Source organism: Papio anubis, chromosome 14, assembly GCF_008728515.1.
Source record: "Papio anubis isolate 15944 chromosome 14, Panubis1.0, whole genome shotgun sequence".
NCBI lineage: Eukaryota > Metazoa > Chordata > Mammalia > Primates > Cercopithecidae > Papio > Papio anubis.
The window spans coordinates 87,094,340-87,114,210 of NC_044989.1; the positions used below are offsets into that span (position 1 = coordinate 87,094,340).

Consider the following 19,871-nt stretch of genomic DNA (forward strand, 5'->3'; position numbering starts at 1 on the left):
CATATAGCCTTTTTCCCAACTAAAAGAGCCACATCCCCTTCCTAACTTATTACTATTAATGACGGCACAGGCATCAAATTTCAAGGTGACTTGTTTGGGCACCCTTTTTTTTTCTGTTTTGGCTAACACTTTACTGATATCATTGATGAGTCCCTACCAGTCTTCAGTTCTTAATCTTATTTTAAAAACTGTGGTCATGGGAGGCTCAGATGAGGCAAAACACACATCAGGTTGGTCATTTCCTGGGCTACATATCTTGTATAGAATAACATTATACAAACAAGTTCTTTTTAGAGTTCCAGTACACTTCTAATGACCATAAAATAATAGGACCATAGCAACCTTTTGTCCTACCTCAGTGACTTGATGTATACACTGGAAACAGCCCTCAGTCTGAGGAAGGTCAGTTGAAGTCCTTACTGTATAAGTCCAAATTTTAAGGAAAATGAGTCCCGTGATGAGTTTCCTCATGCTTCGGCCATGCATGGACCAGTCAGCTTCCGGGTGTGACTGCAGCAGGGCTTGTCGTCTTCGTCCGAGTCATTTTGCAGGGGATGGCGAAGCTGCTCCCATCCACGTACTGCTCACAGTCTACTGATGTTTAAGGATGGTCTCGGAGGTTGGGCCTGCTAGAATAAACTGAGTCCAACACCTCTACACAGTTATGTTCAACTGGGCTCTCTGATACCAGGAGCAAGGTGGTGGGGTTTAGGGTGTTGCAAACTTCAGTGGTTATGTGGGGATTTTCACATAGCCAGCTTTGGTACTTGGTTAATCTAGCATTTGTTAACCAATGATGTCCTTTGGTATTTATTAAAGTTACCATAGCATGGGGAGCCTTTATATTCAGGTTTTGCCTAAGGGTTAGTTTATCTGCTTCTTGTGCTAACAGGGCCGTTGCTGCTAGGGCCCTTAGACCTGGGGGCCAGCCTTTGGAAACCCTGTCTAGTTGTTTTCAGAGATAGGCCACTGGCCTTGGCCAGGGTCCCACAGTCTGGGTTAAAACTCCAACTGCCATTTTTTCTCTTTCTGACACATAAGAGTGTAAAGAGTTTTGTCAGATCAGGTAGCCTTAGGGCCAGGGCCAACATGAGTTTTTCTTTTAACTCATGAAAACCTCGTTGCTGTTGGTTGTAATAGATGTAGTTTATCTAATCTACATTTTTATTAACTGTCACCCACCAAAATATTGACTTAAATCCTGCAACTATTTGATTTCCAGCTTTAAATTGACCTGGTATTCCTCGTGGGACTCCAGTTGTGTTAAATAGACATGAGAGTCGAAAGACCCACAAGGGGCTTCTCTCACTTTACAATGTCTTATTTTTTCTCCCTCTGGTTGATGAAATGCCAGGATGAAAGGGACAGCCATTTGGACTAAACTACAAGTGCCACTCCAGTTATTCGGCAGAGTCCCCAGTAAAGGTCTACCACAATACCACCACACATCTGCTCAGGGATGAACAAGGGCTGACTGATTGATAAGCTCTTGAAAATTCTTAAGCTCATCGCATCCCTTCAGGTCTCCCAGGAATGCTATGTTTCCTCCCTGTCGTGAGAGACACGAAGTGAACTTAGTGTTGGGAGATGGAAGCTAGATGGCCCTCAGGGGCTGAACCGCAGGGTGAAGAGAGAGCCTGGCACGACTTATTACTCCAAGCTGTAGAATCCTGGAAAACAGCTGCCATGCAGCCTATACCTGGTCGACTGGAGGACTACCTTAGTGGAAGGGGGACAATCTGGGCCTCTGGCCTGCCATGTGCACAAGCATAACAATTGCTTTTGTTTAACATGCAGATGGAACATTTGATCCATTTTAACCAGGCATTTGCATCTTAGTGTCCTGTCTTAATTGCTAAAGTTTGTTTTAAGTCTTTAACTTCTATGATCCTCTAGTAAAATGAATGTATGGTTTTAAGGAAATTACAAAAACCAGTTGGGGCGGTCCATCCTTGCTCTTCAGTGGTCCACAGAACGTTTGACCAACTACAGCATGGAAGCTCTACATCGGGGGGCAAGACTCCTGGTTGGCACTGGGGTCTTTATTGAAATCTCTCTGGATTAAATGGTCCTAGTTTACCCATCCTTGCTCTTTAGTGGTCCATAGAACGTTGGACCAACTACAACATGAAAGCTCTACATCGGGGGGCAAGACTTCTGGTTGGCACTGGGGTCTTTATCGAAATCTCCCCTGATTAAATGGTCCTAGTTTACCCATCCTTGCTCTTTAGTGGTCCATAGAACGTTGGACCAACTACGGCATGAAAGCTCTACATTGGGGGGCAAGACTCCTGGTTGGCACTGGGGTCTTTATCGAAATCTCCCCAGATTAAATGGTCCTAGTTTACCAATGCCCAGTCTGAGGAGAGTCAGGAGGGACAAAAGTGCTTTTCTGAAATAGAAAGCTGTCTTTGACTTGGCAAGTCCTCACAGGGTATAACAGGGCAAGCATTATATGCAATAGTTTGTGGTGAAACTGACTTGGTTATGTTGCTGACTAGATGGTCAGCAATAGAACAAGGAAAGAAGAAAGAGTAATAGAATAGATGAAAAGAGTTTAATTTTTCTTAGCTTTAGTTTGGTAGAGTTTTCCCCTGGGACTATGGTCCACGACTCTGGAGTGGGTGGCACTTTCTTGACTCAGGTGTGATGAGTCCATCCTTTTTTTTTTTTTTTTTTTCTGTACGAACGGCAGTCTCGGTGGTTAGCAGCACAAGGTAGGGTCCTTCCTAGGCTGGCTCAAGTTTTTCTTCTTTCCACCCTTTGATGAGAATGTGATCTTCAGGCTGGTACTGGTTTACTAGAAATTCTAGGGGTGGTACATGTGCTAAAAGACTTTTAGTTTTTTGTTTTTTTCAGTTACCCAGGAGGAACCATCAATCATCCTGTCCTGAAGGGAGTTCCTCCTAGGTCCAGTCAGACATCCGTATGGCAATTAAGATTTAGATCTCCTATTAGGAAACCTGCTGGGTTAAGGGAATTATCAGTGGTTAATGTTAAATCATCTTTCTCTCTTTGACTTTCCTTTTGCCTCTATCCTTCTCTCTCTCTCTCTCGCTCTCTGCCTCTCTCTTAATCTCTCTCTCTCTCTCCTTGACTCCCTCTTTGCCTGTCTCTTTCTCTCTTTTTGCCTCTTTTCCTCTGTCTCTTTCCTTTCTCTCTCTCTGCTGGTCTTTCCTTGCCTCTGCCAGCCGCTTATGCTGCTGTTCTCTGAACCACTGTGTGTTGGGGGTGGGGGGGTCTAAAACCAGCTGTAACCAAGTATCTATGTACCGTAGCTGGTCTGGGTACCCTGGCTTACAGGTTACCTTGTGCCATACCTTTGAAACAGGGGACCTGTCCAGGCTTCATTCTAATGGCCAACCTACCTCTAATGCTGGCCAGTCTATCTTACACAAAGTTTTAAGTTTTCCTGGTTTCATAGTACTCCATAGTCTCCCTTAAATCCTTTTGTTGAAATTTTTCAACATAGCTCCTAGTGGGGTGGGCTTACTTTATGCCTACCCACGTTTCCTTGAGACAAAACACCACACTCACACCACACACACATCACAAAACAACAGGTAAAAAGGGCACACACACACTTTTGTAGTTTACACCAAACCCAAATCGAAACCAAAATCAGAGTATCTGGAAATTCAAGCCAGGTCAAAACCAAAACCAAAGTATCACGCAATCCAAGTCAAGTCAAAAACAAAAACCATAGTGCCAGTACAGGCACACCGTGGGTGATCACGCCATGCTTCCACTCAAATGGAGTGGGCAAGTTTCAAAGACTAGTCTTACCAAGTTTTAGATGTCTAAACTCCAAGTGCCCACTCCTTCCTGGTGTTCAGCCACTGCGTTGATCCTCCATGGGGGCCTGCCACACATTGCTCAGGCGAAGCGTCTCACTGGGGCAAATGCCTACCCGGGAGTACTCTCAGGATCCGCGTCACTCAGGCTGGTCGGAGTCCCCTGCAGGGATGTTCCACAGGGCAGGCTTAAGCCGCCTAAGGAGCTGCCTTGACCATCCGCCAATCACCTTGCTTCCCAGTCAGGGAACCAAGAAATGTAGCAGGAGAAGCGGCAGACAAAAATCCTCAGACACCAAGTTAAAGAAGGAAGGGGTTTATTCGGCCGGGGGCATCGGCAAGACTCCTGTCTCAAGAGCCGAGCTCTCCGAGTGAGCAATTCCTGTCCCTTTTAAGGGCTCACAGCTCTAAGCGGGTGGATGTGAGAGGGTCGTGATTGATTGAACAAGCAGGGGGTATGTGACTGGGGGCTGCATGCACCGGTAATTAGATCAGAACAAAACAGGATAGAGATTTTCACAGTGCATTTCTATACAATGTCTGTAATCTATAGATAACACAACCGATTAGGTCAGGGGTCAATCTTTACCAGGCCCAGGGTGTGGCGCCAGGCTGTCTGCCTGTGGATTTCATTTCTGCCTTTTAGTTTCTACTTCTTCTTTCTTTGGAGGCAGAAATTGGGCGTAAGACGATATGAGGGGTGGTCTCCTCCCTTAGCGCAATCTCAGTTCACTGCAACCTCCGCCTCCAGCATTCAAGTGATTCTCCTGCCTCAGCCTCCCAAGTAGCTGGGATTATAGGTGCTCACCACCATGCCCAGCTAATTTTTGAGTTTTCAATAGAGATGGGATTTCACCACACTGGCCAGGCTTGTCTCGAACTCCTGACCTTAGGTGATCCACCTGCCTCAGCCTCCCAAAGTGCTGGAATTAAAGGCATGAGCCACTGCACCCGGCTGAAATTGGACATCTTTTCATGTGCTTGTTAGTCATTTCTATATCTCCTCTGGAGAACTGTTTATTCGTATCTTCTGTCCATTTTTTAATTGAGTTGTCTGTTTGTTGGGTTGTATGAGTTCTTTATACATTCTGATAGTAGTAGACCTTTCATTGATACATGATTTGCAAATATTTTCTTCCATTCAAGAAAGTCTTCTTTCTTGATAATGTCCTTTGAAATACAAAAGTTTTTAACTTTGAAAAAGTCTAGTTTATCTAAAGAATGTGTTTTTTGAACTTGTTCTTAAAGTCTCAGCTTAAATGTTACTTCAGGGAGACATTCCCTGACTCACAGAATAGGTTCAACCCTCCAGGCAGTACAACTGCACAGCACCCTATACCCCCACCTCTTTTGGAGAGCTACTTACAAGTATAGACTATAAGCTCCAGAAAGTCAAAGACCTTCTCTTATTCACCAAGCCCTTGCATAATACCTGGCACAAAGGATAATAAATATCTGTTGAATTTAATTGCATGGAATACAAAATGTGATGGGACAAAAAATTTCAGCCATAAATAACACTTATGTAACAATCTTCAGAAACTTTCTATGTATGTTTTTAAATGTCAAAGAGTAAAAGTTTCATAAAATCTGTCAAAAAGAGAAATTCCTTTTAAACTTATAAAATCAAAAGGGGCTTTGCAAAAAAGAAAAACTTACCTAAGAGAAATCTGAAGAACCAAAATATCCAGTCATGTCTCAGACCAGTGCTTCTCCACCTGAACTACACAAAAGTCAACTGGGAACCTTTAAAAATACTAATTTAACTGGGCCACGGGTAGAGCCCAAATGACAGGTAGCATTTAAAATCTCTTCAGGTGACTGTAATGTTATGTTCAAGTTAAAAAACACAGTCTAAGACAAAGAGCTCAAGAAAATGTATCAAGCAAGTCTCATAATTGTAAAGACCACTACAATAAACAACAGGAAATTTAAAACAGATGTAAAGAAAATTCGACAAATATTAATTTAGTGCCGATAGGATTTCAGTAGTATGAGAGGCCCTTATAATTGATCAGTAAAACAGAACATAAGGAGTACAGAATAAAAAAATCAATTAGTAAATTATACAATATATTTGAAAACCACAAGGAACCTCTAGAGTTTCACACTACCAAAATATTATCCTTTATTCAAAGTCATTCATAGAGAGTCTATTATATGCCAAACTAGGCAAAGGATACTAACACCATTAAGAGGGTATTTTCCATGAATCATGCTGAGAGACGGCTTAAGACAAATAGAGAACAAAATGATTGAATTCCTGTTCCATCCTTCACTGAAATTCATTCTAGGTGGACTGAAAACATTTGGAATGCAAAACTGTGGTGCTTTAAGAAGATAGTATAGGAGAACACATTTATGATTTCAGGTTAGACAAGGAGTTCTTAAACAAGACACAAAAGCAATAACCACTAAAAGGAAAAGGCTTGTTATTTTTATCTATATTGAAATTACAAATTTTTATTCACCATGACTCCATTAAGAAAGTAAAATGTTGGCCAGGCGCGGTGGCTCACACCTGTAATCCCAGTACTTTGGGAGGCTGAGGCGGGCGGATCACGAGGTCAGGAGATGGAGACTATCCTGGCTAACAGAGTGAAACCCTGTCTCTACTAAAAAATACAAAAAATTAGCCAGGCGTGGTGGCAGGCGCCTGTAGTCCCAGCTACTTGGGAGGCTGAGGCAGGAGAATGGTGTGAACCCAGGAGGCGGAGCTTGTAGTGAGCCAAGATCGCGCCACCGCACTCCAGCCTGGGTGACAGAGTGAGACTCCATCTCAAAAAAAAAAAAAAGAAAAATGTTACAAACTGGGAGATAATATTTGTAACCATATAAATGGTAATAAATAAAAGGCATTTACTTATTTTTTAAGAATGGAATTCTCAATATTGTACAGTCAGTCCTCTATATCCATGGGTTCTGCATGTGTGGATTCAACCAACTACAGTTCAAAAATATTTTAAAAAAACAAATGGTTGGCTGTATCTGTATGGAACATATAGATCCTATCATTATTCCCTGAATACAGTGCAACAACTATTTACATAGCATTTACATTGTATTAGGTATTATAAGTAATCTAGAGATTAAAGTACACAGGAGGATGTACATAGATTATATGCAAATATTACCTTTTTCTTTTTAAATCAAGGACTTAAGCATCTATGGATTTTGGTATGGGCGGAGGGACCCTGGAACCAATCCTCCTCAGATACTGAGAAACAACTACATATGAAAATCTGCAGGATACTTTAAGTTTCTGAATGATATTGTCTTCTTCCAAAGAGGAATTACATTTGCTTCTGGCAAACATACAGCTTAAGTGTCCTGGCAATTGGTTCTTAACTAATCGTAATTAATCCTATCAGGGGATAGAGATTATTTGAAACTGGTCTTCAGTCTTTGTGAAAGCCAGTCTATTTCCAGGTCACTATTATTGCTAAAGGGGATTCTTTCAGAGTCCCAACCAAAAGCCCTGAATATCTACTTACAAACTCCAATTTATTATTTATTTATTTACTTATTTTTAGATGGAGTCTCTCTCTGTCACCCAGGCTGGAGTGCAGTAGTGCTCACTGCAACCTCTGCCTCCAAGGTTCAAACAATTCTCCTGCCTCAGCCTCCCGAGTAGCTGGGACTATAGATGCCCGCCACCACACCCGACTACTTTTTGTATTCTTAGTAGGCATGGGGTTTCACCATGTTGGCCAGGCTGGTCTTGAACTACTGACCTCAGGGGATCTGTCCACCTCAGCCTCCCAAAGTGCTGGGATTACAGGTGTGAGTCACCATGCCCGGCCATGAACTCCAATTTTTATACTCCCCAACCACAGGGTTTGTCAAAAACTCTACCCAAATTCTATTTGCCAGCCACTGCATTAGGAATTAGAGGATCTCTTTAGGGGGAAGGTAGTTCCAAGAGATTGGGCTCATGTAATTGAGCTTCCCTCTTCGCTGAGATCTTGATTTTGCAATTTCTCACTGCCCTGGTAGCTTTCAGTGATTTCAAATAGTTACATTTTTTGTTTTGGCAAAGGGTTGGTTCAAAGCAACTTGGTCTATAAACACCTTCATGATTTTTTAAAGAACATGTTTCCTAGTTCTGTTCCATAAAAACGCTTAGAAGCAGGGACACTCAAGTAGCAAGAAGCATCATGTGCACTCAAATTCTGGTTTCTAAATAGCATTCCCGCTAAAAGAAACCACTGCATCTTGGAGAAATGGCCGATTTCAGGTCTCAGGCAAGGAATTCATAAATCACACCAGGATATATGCTAGAAAACAAGGAGGTATTCAAAGATCAGTAAAATTATGCTAAAAGCAGATAGGAACTGGCTTGAAATAGCTCCCACTGACCAAATGTATAAGTTTTTCAGCATCAAACAGAATAATGGTTAGGGCTATAACACACTAAATATACAAAAATCCATGAGTCCAAAATGGTGCTTCTGAGAGGCACAGGTGGAGAGAGAATGCATTTGATACCACTGGATACTATTATACCAATTCTTTATTCTAAATATTAGCAATTAAATAAAAAGCATTAAGCACTTATCCTGCATTTTCAATAGAAACTATATGTCAAGGTAACCAAATAGCCCCAGCTAATAAGAGACAGATCTTTACAGAAGACTGCCAGCTAAAAATGAAAAAGAAATCAGAGAATTAGAAAAATCACCACTCTAAAAACTCTTATAGAATAGCTGATTCCAGAAAGGGACATCTATAAACGTTAATGTGTCTAAGTGAAGGGTTACTGAAGAACTGGACATTCACACGGCGCTAAAATATCACCCCTCAGGTTTGTTACTAGCATAAAAAGGAAGAAAATGATGTAGAGATCTGGTGTGTCACTAACTCAACCAGGTGGCTAAAGTTATTAGCATCATTATTACGAGACAAACAGACATTATATGCCTCCTGATGTGATACACTATGAAGTACACAGGTTGCCTGTGAGACATTCTTGCTAAAATTGTTTAACTTGGATCTTGTCAAACTTAGACCCAACTTCCATTTCATAGAAAACGCAAAGGGTAGAGAAAAAAGCTAACCACAAAAGGAACAAGATCATGTCCTTTGTAGGGACATGAAAGGAGCTAGAAGCCATTATCCTCAGCAAACTAATGCAGGATCAGAAAACCAAACACCGCATGTTTTCGCTTATAAGTGTGAGCTGAATGATGACAACACATGGGCACATGGAGGGCAACAACACACACTGGGGCCTGTCAGCCAGTGCGGGGGGGGGGGAGGTTGGGGGGGGGGGGGGGGAGGGAGAGCATCAGGAAGAACAGCTAATGGATACTGGACTTAATACCTAGGTGATGGGATGATGTGCGCAGCAAACCACCATGGCACATGTTTACCTATGTAACAAACCGGCATATCCTGCACATATACCCTTGAACTTAAAAGTTGGGGGGGGGGGAAAAAAACTAACCACAAGACACAGACAAATCCAGAACAAGGAACATTCTACAAAACAAACGCCCTACTTTACAAACAAGTCTTTATTCTTACAATGCTATAAGTAGAAAGCAGGGGATTTTTATTTATTATTATTATTATTAATATTATTTGAGATGGAGTCTTGCTCTGTCGCCAGGCTGGAGTGCAGTGGCGCAATCTTGGCTCACTGCAACCTCCCGCTCCCTGGTTAAAACGATTCTCCTGCCTCAGCCTCCCGAGTAGCTGGGATTATAGGTGTGCGCCACCACGCCCAGCTAATTTTTGTATTTTTAGTAGAGACTGGGTTTCATCATGTTGGCCAGGATGATCTCGATCTCCTGACCTCATGATCCAGCGGCCTCGGCCTCCGAAACTGCTGGGATTATAGGTGTGAGCCACCGAGCCCGACCCAAAACGGGATTTTTAAATAAAATCAAGTAACAGCCAAACACAAACCTCACTGAATCCTAAGTTTTAAAAAGTTATAAAAGACATACTGGGAACACTTGCGAAAATTTAAATAGGGACTAGATATTCAATGATATGAAGGTATTTTCGTTATATAGAATTTCCATATATTCTAGAGATGCAATATGAAATGTTGCAAAATGTGTTATATTTATAATCTACTTCAAAATGACTCAGCTGAAAAATATATATCAAATAACAGCAAAGTGCTATCAACATTTGATTATACAGGTTTTCATTGTACTATTTGCTGTGGTATGAATGTTGGTGCATGTCCCCAAATTCGTATGTTGAATCCTAATCCTCAAGGTGATAGTATCAGGAGGTGGGGCCTTTTGAGAGGTGATTAGGTCCCTTAGGAATGGGATTAATGCCCTTATAAAATAGACCCAAGGGAGCTCTTTTGCCCCTTCAACCATGTGAGGACAGCAAGAAGACACCATCTATGAACCAAAAAGCAGTGCCCTCACCAGACACTATATCTGTCAGTGCCTTAATCACAGACTTCCTGGCCCCATAAACTGTAGAATATAAATTTCTGTTGTTTATAAATTACCCAGCTTGTAGTATTTTGTGATAGCAGCCCAAATGTACTAACAACTGCTATTACTTCTACTTTTCTAAAAATTTAAAAATTTTCATAATAAAATTTTAAAATAAAGTACTTGGCATTTCATAGGTGTTCTATTTTAAGAAGAAATTAAACTTGACAAGGTCTTTATGATAATATATACAATAGTGAAATGACAAGTCACATAATTGGAGAAGATAAAGATGTTCAATCTCACTGATAATCAGGAAAAAGCCTGATATTCATTTCATTCCTCTAAGACTGGCAAAAGTAAAAAATTCAGTTAATAACAAGTGCTAGAGAAGATCTAAAGACAAGCAACTTTCATACATTGCTGGTAAATGTATAAATCAGTTCAACCCTTTAGAAACCAATTTGGCAGTATTTTTGTACAAAGAAGTCATATCCTAAGATCCAATAACTTCCCATGTACATAGCCTAAAGAAACTCTCTCATAAATACACAAGCATACAGGTATTAGAATGTTCACTGCATTGTTGTATTACACAAGGAAACAACCTAGAAGTCCATCAATAGAATAAATGTGTGTGTGTGTTTGTGTGTGTGTGTGTTTTGACATGGAGTCCCGCTTTGTTGCCCAGGCTAGAGTGCAGTGGGGTGATCTTGGCTCACTGCAACCTCTGCCTCCTGGGTTCAAGCGATTCTCCTGCCTCAGCCTACTGAGTAGCTGGGATTACAGGCGCCTGCCACCACACCCGGCTAATTTTTGTATTTTTTAGTAGAGACGGGCTTTCACTATGTTGGCCAGGCTGGTTTTGAACTCCTGACCTCAAGTGATCCGCTTGCCCCAGCCTCCCAAAGTGCTGGGATTACAGGCATGAGCCACCACTCCCGGCCTTAGAACTAATATATTGTTATAAATTTATACAATCAAATTCCATGGAGTTAAAATACATGAAATACATCTATATATATTGGTATGAATAAACTTCATTTTCAAAATACACAAACAATGCTGAGCAGAAAGGAATCATACCAAATTTAGGACAGTGACTGTCATTCTGTGTGCTGATGTAAGAAAATGGGATAAAGAGAGTAAGCATGTATATAAGTGTATTGTTTCCTGAGGCTGCCGTAACAAAGTACTTAAAACATAAATGAGAATCAATTGAACCCGGGAGGCGGGGAATGCAGTGAGCCGATATGGCACCTCTGCACTCCAGCCTGGCGACAGAGCAAGGCTGTCTCAAAAAATAAATAAATAAATAAATAATAAATAATAAATGTACTGTTTCACAGTTCTAATCTGAGTATCACTAAGCCAAAATCAAGGTAGCAGGAAGGCCATGCTTCCTCTAGTGGATCTAGGGAAGAATCCATTTCTTGCCTTCCAACTTTTAATGGCTACCAGTAATCCTTAGTTTGCAGCCTCATCATCCAATCTTCAAGGCCAGCATCTTCAATGCTGTCTCTCTGCTCCATCCTCACATTGCCTTCTCTTCTTCTGTGTATTTCCAATCTCCCTCTAAATCCCTCTTATAAGGATACAGGTAATTGCATTTAGGGGCCACCTGAATAACTCCCCATCTCAAGAACCTTAATTTAGTCATACCTGTAAGGACCCTTTTTCCAAATAAGGAACATATATAGGTTCCAAGGATTAGGACCTGATCTCTTTGGGGGTGGGGGACTTTTTCAGCCTGCCACAATGGATATGTTATCCTCTGTTTTTTTAATTTAAAATATTAAAGATTTTTTTTAACATATTTAAGAGCGAAATTAAAGGACTGGAAAAATATAACAAGCAAATCCTTAAAAAAAAAAAAAAAACAGAAATACATAAAATCAATTTAAAATAGGAAAATACTGACTCCAGAAAACATTTTTAAGATAATTTCAGACTAGATAATACATTTAAATGGAACAAATTCAATAGGCAAATAGTGAAAAATAAGTTTCCTTCCCATTTTTGACCCTCAGCTACCTAGCTCCTCTCCTGGAGGCAATGTAGGATTTTGTATATCTTTCAAGACAATCTAAAATATACATAAAACTAGAAATCAGCCAAAAGCAACAAATACAAGTGACCTTAGATCAAAATCTGCCTATTCCTGTCACTGTCAGCTGAGTATATATCAGCTTAATCATGCTATATTTCAAATGTCCAAGTGTTTTCTCTCACCATTGTAGGAGATTGGTCACGGTGGTGGGAAAAATTGCAAAAAGATACAAACCTTCATGGAAGGTCGGGAGGTTTTACAAAAGCTTCAGAAAAGGATTTGGCTGAAGGCAGCCAGATTCTCAAGGGGATGTAAAGAAACTGATCTAGATAAGTTAGTTTACTTAGGCCTGGGAAGCTGGCCTTTAATCATCCGCCAGCAGAACTGCTCTCTCCACGAAGGTGGGGGTGTTAATTACCCACAAGCGTGTTGGCTCAAAGCCTTTGTCATTAAATCTGTAGTGAAACGCCTGCAGGGCCGGCTTGTCAGGGCCGTGATTACTACAACACCCTCCTCAGGGTCTGTGAGCAGCCTGGTCCCCTAGGCTCTTTCACTGGATACCTGTGTCTGAGTGCATTCTTTCATCCATCGTTGGGCCAGGATACGCGGGTGGGACACGGCACACCATCCTTACTTCTGTCCATGAAACAAGCACCTGATGAGCACTTTACTCTTCCTGAGGAAGTTCAACATTATGCCAGCCCAGTGGATGATAGAGAATAAATAGAAATACAATCCTTGCTCTTAAGTTTACAATTTTGCTGAGGACACAAAGCAGAAGAGAAAAATAGTCTTTCAGGATTTCCCTGTGTCTGTCTTCTCTCATTTCTTAAATGCTGTCCAAAACTAAGCTCTGGCTCCTTCTCCACTATCACCATTCCCATACAATTTGCTCCTTTCCTGAATTCTCTCCATTTCAGCTCATGGCACTGCCATTCAGGGGGTTGAACAGGTTTGACTGGGGTAGGGTTAAACAGAAACCTAAGAATCATCTTTGCACTCATCCCACATGCAGTAGTTCAGCAAATTCTGACTATCTATGCTAAATATTTCTAAAACTCATCCTATCCTCTCCATTCCCATTGCCATTCTAAGGCTCACATCATCTATCACCTGGGCCACTAACCGGCCTCCCTACCTAAATCTCTTACTTCTAGTTCTTGCCCTAACCCACTGTTCTGAATGCTTCCCATCTTTAGTAGGCATGACACACAGACCTTTATTAATCTGCCCTCTAACTACCTCGCCAATGTTACATCTTACCACTACCATCACTCCTCTTGCATTCCACTCAGAACAGCATTTCATCCTCCAACCATTCTGAATGTTTTCCCTAGTTCCTCTAACATATGTTCCACACTTCTAAACCCTGCATATTCAGTTCACTTTACTAGAGATGCCTCCCCTTTCCTGATCCTATACCTACCTGTCCACCTGGTGAATGCCACTTGTGACAAGACCCAGAGACCCTCCCTGACCAGCTTCCCTTCCGCATTCTGAATAATCACTCCCTCCACTATGGCATCAAAGACTTTGTACATGCTTAAATTATTGCTCCTATCTCCCTATAGTGTTTACTTACATGTCAGTCTCCTCCACATTCTTTTAAGTCATCATATAGTGTCTTATTTTTGTAAACCTTATTCCAATCCAATGCACACCAAAATCTCTCGATATTTGTTGTACGAACTAAGTGAATGAAGCTTTATCTTTTTCTCCAGCTCCCCTTCTCATTTTCTTCACTTTTCTGATAGAATCCACAACCACGAGTCATGACCCAGTCTAAGAACATAAGTTAGTCACATGATTTAAGAATTCGGATGCCACGGAAGGGGGCACTCTACCCCAAGACTAAATTAGTGAAGTCCCTAAGTAAGACAGAACAATTTTCCCAGCAGAACCTCAAGTCTAAGAGAAGAATCTCTTTCCAGCAGAATTCCATGTCCTCCTGATTCCCACCCCAAGATTGTCACAGGTTTCTAAATGGATTTTAAGGCATCCTCATCCTCAGCAGGCCCAGTCTGGTCTTTACTTGCATCCTTTAAAACAGAATAGGTTTCACCACTAAGATGTCTCCATCAAAGTTTGTGCAGGGGCAAAGACTTTAGTCTGTAGAGGCTCCTAATATAGTTAATGTTTCCCTAGAGAGTTCCTTGAAATATTGCTCATCTTGGGACTACCTGACCTAAAACCCTACTAAACTTTATTCTGACACTCACTCATCATTTAACAAATATTTACTTAGCACCCACTGTATGCTGCATGTTATATCAGAGCTCTGGAGAAACCACCTATAATGTATCTTACTTGCCTGAATTGACCTGTCACCATGGCCTAAACGGTACCATGTGTGACAATCATGATGGTGTGACATGACTACACCTAGCCTCTGCTTATACTGTGCCAGGACCCAGACCCACATGTCTGCATCTTTCAGCCCCCAACGGAAGGAGCTGTCTTGTAAGCTTATCCCAACTCAAAAATGCCCAGCTGAGACTACAGCATTTAGTCAATTCCCTCTCTCTCTAACGCCTCTTCCATTTCTGCCAACTTTTTCTTATCTTTAAAAAATTTCCTTCACTTGGCCTCTTAAGTATTTTCTTTCTCCCTTAAAAGAAAAAAAAAAAAAGGCCAAACTAACATTACTTGGCTTCTTATTCATATACAGCTCTCAATACTTTATCAGTGCATCAGCAGTTCTACAGAGAAAAAAGTATTTCCCATCTGTGATGGTTAATTTTAGGTATCTCCTCAGCTGGGTTGAGGGATACCCAGATAGCTGGTAAAGCACTATTTCTGAATATGTCTATGAGGGTGTTTCTGGAAGAGACTGGCATTTCCATCAGTGAACTAAAGATCAGCCCCCACCCAATGTGAGTGGGCATCATCCAATCAGTTGAGGGTCTGGATATAAAAAAAGGCAGAAGGCAGATTCTTGCTCTCTTCTGAATCTAGGATAGCCTTCTCCTGCTCTTGGACATCAGTACTGTAGGTTCTCTACTCTCTGGACTCTGGGACCTCCATCAGTGCTACCCCAACTCACTACATTCTCCAGCCTTCAACCCGGGACTGAGCTACACCACTGGCTTCTCTGGGTCTCCAGCTTACAGAGAGCATATCACAGTACTTCTCAGCCTTCAAAATCCCCAGTCAATTTCCACATTAAATTCCCTCTCAACTACCTATCTATCCATCCATCCTGTTGGTTCTACTTCTCTGGAAAACCCTGATTAATACACCATCACTGCTTTACTGGCACTTTTTTGAATTACAGACTCATGCTAAGTAACCAAGGCCGGTGACAAAACTCTTTCTTTGGTCACAAGTCACAGATGTGAGAGAAAGCCTAGCAGCACTTGGTAGAAGCTGACCCTAAAGTGGATGGACATTCTTCTAACAAACTAAAACATATCATCAAAACTGAAGGGGTACCTTGAAGAACTGAGGAGGAACTTGAAGAAAATCTTGGGCAGGATATCTCCAGCACCAGATAAAGTGGATCACCTAACACTAAAAATCCTACTAAATAATCAAGAACCCATTCAGGAAGGGGATGGAACACACGACAGTGAAAGGTCAACTGTTTCTGACCATCTCAGCCTAGAGATAATCACTCCAACCACTGAACTCCTACACCTGTGTATGTCGTACTGTATTAATCGGTTCTTACATTGCTATAAAGAAATACCTAAGACTGGGTAATTCATAAAAAGAAAAGAGGGCCAGGCGCGGTGGCTTACACCTGTAATCCCAGCACTTGGGAGGCCAAGGCAGGTGGATCACGAGGTCAGGAGATCGAGACTATCCTGGCTAACCCGGTGAAATACTGTCTCTACTAAAAACACAAAAAATTAGCCAGGTGTGGTGGCACACACCTGTAGTCCCAGTTACTCGGGAGGCTGAGGCAGGAGAATCGGTTGAACCCGGGAGGCAGAGGTTGCAGTGAGCCAAGATCGCGCCACTGCACTGCCTAGGTGACAGAGCGAAACTCCATCTCGAAAACAAAAAAAAAAATTACTGCGGCACTAGTCACAATAGCAAAGACTTGTAACCAACCCAAATATCCATCAGTGATAGACTGGATTAAGAAAATGTGGCACCATGGAATACTATGCAGTCATAAAAAAGGATGAGTTCATGTCCTTTGCAGGGGCACGGATGAAGCTGGAAACCATCATTCTCAGCAAACTATCACAAGATCAGAAAACCAAACACCACATGTTCTCACTCGTAAGTGGGAGTTGAACAATGAGAACACATGGACACAGGGAGGAGATCATGACACACCGGGGCCTGTTGGGGGTGGGAGGCTAGGGGAGCGATAACATTAGCAGAAATACCTAATGTAGGTGATGGGTTGATGGGTGCAGCAAACTACCATGGCACATGTATATACGTAACAAAACTGCATGTTCTGCACATGTAACCCAGACCTTAAAGTAAAATAAAAAAAATAAAAAAGAAAAGAAAAGAGGTTTAACTGGCTCACGGTTCTGCAGGCTGTACAGGAAGCACAGCAGCTTCTGCTTTTGAGGAGGCCTCAGGAAGCTTCAATCATAGGGGAAGGCAAAGAAATAGGCATCTTACATGGCAGGAGTAAGAGAGAATGAGGGGGAAGGTGCTACACACTTTTAAACAACCAGATCTCATGAGAACTCACTATCTCAAGGACAGTACCAAGGGTGATAGTGCTAAACCACTCATGAGAAATCCGCTCCCATGATCCAATCACCTCATACACAGGTCCCACCTCCAATACGGGATGACAATTTGACATGAGATTTGGCGGGGACACAGATCCAAACCGTATCAGGTGCCCTATCCAAACTTGTTCTTAAAATGTTTATCTTATTTGCTAGAAATTAAGTTCTTTGGCTTCTTATTTCACCTTTATAATCCCTCTTTGGGACGCAGCATAAATGGCATGGTAGTTCTAAGTACAGGCCTTAGAATACATAACCTCTGGTGCTGTAATTCACAAATTATATGACCTTGGGCACATTACCTAAATACTGTATGCCTCGGTTGCCACCTGTAAAGTGGAGATAATAATAGTTCCTAATTCACAACACTGCAGAATGCTTAACACAATGCCTGGTTCAATATGTTAGGTAAAGGTGGTGGTAGTTAGGGCTAATCTTAATTCACTCTACAATCTTGCTACTCAAGTGCAGACCAGCAGCATCAACATCACCTGGGAGCTTATTAGAACTTTCAGGCCTTATCCAAGACCTACTGAATCAGATTTTTGAATTCTGACAAGATCCCTAATGATTAGTGTGCATATTAATGCTTGAGAAGCACTGCTCTACAATACCCAGACTTGTCCATAATGGGGAAAAAAAAAACCTAAAATGTTTATTCAATAAATGATCTTACCTGTTTGGCTCTGGCAAGCATAGTTTTATAAACCAATCTCATGCATCAACCCTGCCATTTTCCAGTGTCAATCAGCTTTCTCAGGTAGATTACCCTACTGAAGAGTGTACTAACATCATGTTCTTAGCAATTGTATTTATCATTTAAAAGCAATCTAAGTGTATAATATACTATAGTAGTATAGTAATACATATACTGGAGACTAGTTTAACAGTAAAGCAACCATTTCCCTATGATCTTTTTGTTTCTCCATAATCTTAGCTCAATTTACGAATGGCAATGCCAGGGTCAAATACTGAAGGCAATAAATAATCTCTCCCTACCACACTTCTACAATAACAAGAATCTTAGAATATACAGATGTCACAAAATGTGCATCTATATAATGTTCTATAGTTTCCAAAGTGATGTTACACCGTTATTTCATTTAAGCGCCACGATTTCTATTTTACCAAGGAGCAAAACTGAGTAAGTTTCCTGACGAAAATGAGTGTCTACTATTCTAGGGCCTTTGATTAACAACAACAACAAAAAATTTACATTAATGCACATTATGTACCAGGAATTGCAAGATGCATAAGATTAGTTTTTAAAATGTGCCTGCTAGAGCTGAACAGGTAAGATCATTTATTAAAGGATTTCAGGATTTTTTTTTCCATTATGGACAAGCCTAGGTGTGGTAGAGCAGTGCTTCTGAAAGCACTGATCTGCACACCCATCTTAGGGAGCCTGTCAGAATTCAAAATCTGACTCAGTGGGTCTGCAGTCAGTGGGTCTGGAGATTTAACAAGCTCCCAGGTGATGTTGATGCTGCTGGTTGGCACCTGAGTAGCAAGGCTGTGCCGTATTTAAAGAATTAGCCCTAACTACCAATATGAAAACTTTACATCCCTGAATCTTCAATTACTCTGAGATGACACTACTATTATTTTGGCTTGACAGACGAGAAGACTAAGGCACTGAGAAGTGAACTTTCCAGAGATCACAGAGGTGAGATGTGGAAAGGCAGGATTCAAACTTAGGTTGACTGACTGCAGGGAACTTTCAACTGCTTGCCTCCCAATATTATCTCAATTAATAGGTAATGAGAATTCGAAGCTGGGTCCAGAGCTATCTTCTGCAACATCCTTCTGGGTCGAGTCCCTGCCCTGCTATAATATGTAACAAGGGTCAACACAAGGTTGTAGGGCTGGGGAAAGAGGAAACAGTCTCCTTTTCAACACAACGGGGAGGACCGAGAACAGGCGGCAGGTGCCAGACTCCTCCGGCAGACGCGACCCGGCCAGCTCCAAACAACGCTCCGGGCAAGGGAAGGTTCTCCGGAGGGTCCGCAGACGGGCGTTGAGGGGTGGGGCCTAGGCAGGGAAAAGGTTCCGGGCGGGTCGTACCAACGCGCGCAGGGAAGGGGTTTCCAAGGCCAGGACGGTGTCGCTGCCTACGCGCTCGGTGGCGAGGTGAAGAAACTCTTCATCCACCCCTCGGCTACCTGGTAGAGAGTGGCACCAGGAGCTCTCGCTCCCCAAAGCCAACTCCTAAAGACTCTTCCCCCGGGCCCCCCAGTCGAGTGGGAGGCCCCGGAAATGGGGGCCGGTCGGTATCGGGCAGGCGGGGGGGAGAAGAGTGTCCTGTCAATTACCAACTCCAGTTCGCCCCACACAGATCCACCCGCTTATCTGCCGCCGCCGTAGCCCTTACCAGTTCTTTGGGCGGCTTCTCCTGAGTTTTTCCAAACAGCCCCATGACGAACTGAACCCGTCTTGCCCCTTCCGGCTTTCCGTTCCCCGCGCCCAGGCAGGTCACGGGCAGCCGCCTGGGCGGGGCCCACGGAGAGGGAGGTAGTGCCGACGCCCAGAGTAGGGAGCGGCAGCAGTAGAGGATGGTGCGCATGCGCTGTACGCATGCGCAGAATTGAGTGAGTGGGATACTAGTCAACAAGGCTGACGTCATTGCGCATGTTCTGGGCGTGTCTGTATAGGGGAGACCACGGATTCGGTGTTTTTCGTGGGGTGTAGAAATGATTGCTCTGAAAGATACGAATGTGTTGACTATAACTGCTTCTGATACTTCACCTAAACCTAGATGTTGCACCAGAAGTCTGGATCTCCACGCAGACGTGTACACTTATCATCACTTTCCCGACAGCTTCGTCTTTGTGTCCAGTAGGCGACTCACAGGTGACAAACCAAAAATAGCCTCTTTTTCCTCCCGCCAACCCACTCCTCCCGTCTGCTTGCACCACCATCA

The 19,871-nt window shown here is 42.4% G+C and overlaps 1 protein-coding gene across 4 annotated transcripts in view; it reads right to left on the reverse strand.

Moving 5' to 3' along the window:
• Positions 1-19,589, reverse strand: part of CHMP3 (charged multivesicular body protein 3) — a 59,231-nt gene extending 39,642 nt beyond the window's left edge. The window contains exon 1 of one of the 4 annotated variants that reach the window (XM_003908936.3): positions 19,323-19,589. In XM_003908936.3, the coding sequence (XP_003908985.2) occupies positions 19,323-19,574 (252 nt within the window). In that variant the 5' untranslated portion in view covers positions 19,575-19,589. Of the gene's footprint in view, positions 1-354; positions 375-12,809; positions 15,949-17,627; positions 19,252-19,322 lie in introns of those variants that run through there. The other 3 variants (XM_021925038.2, XM_017947718.3, XM_009184603.3) reach the window with 3 other exon arrangements.
• Between the last annotated feature and the right edge of the window lie 282 nt (positions 19,590-19,871).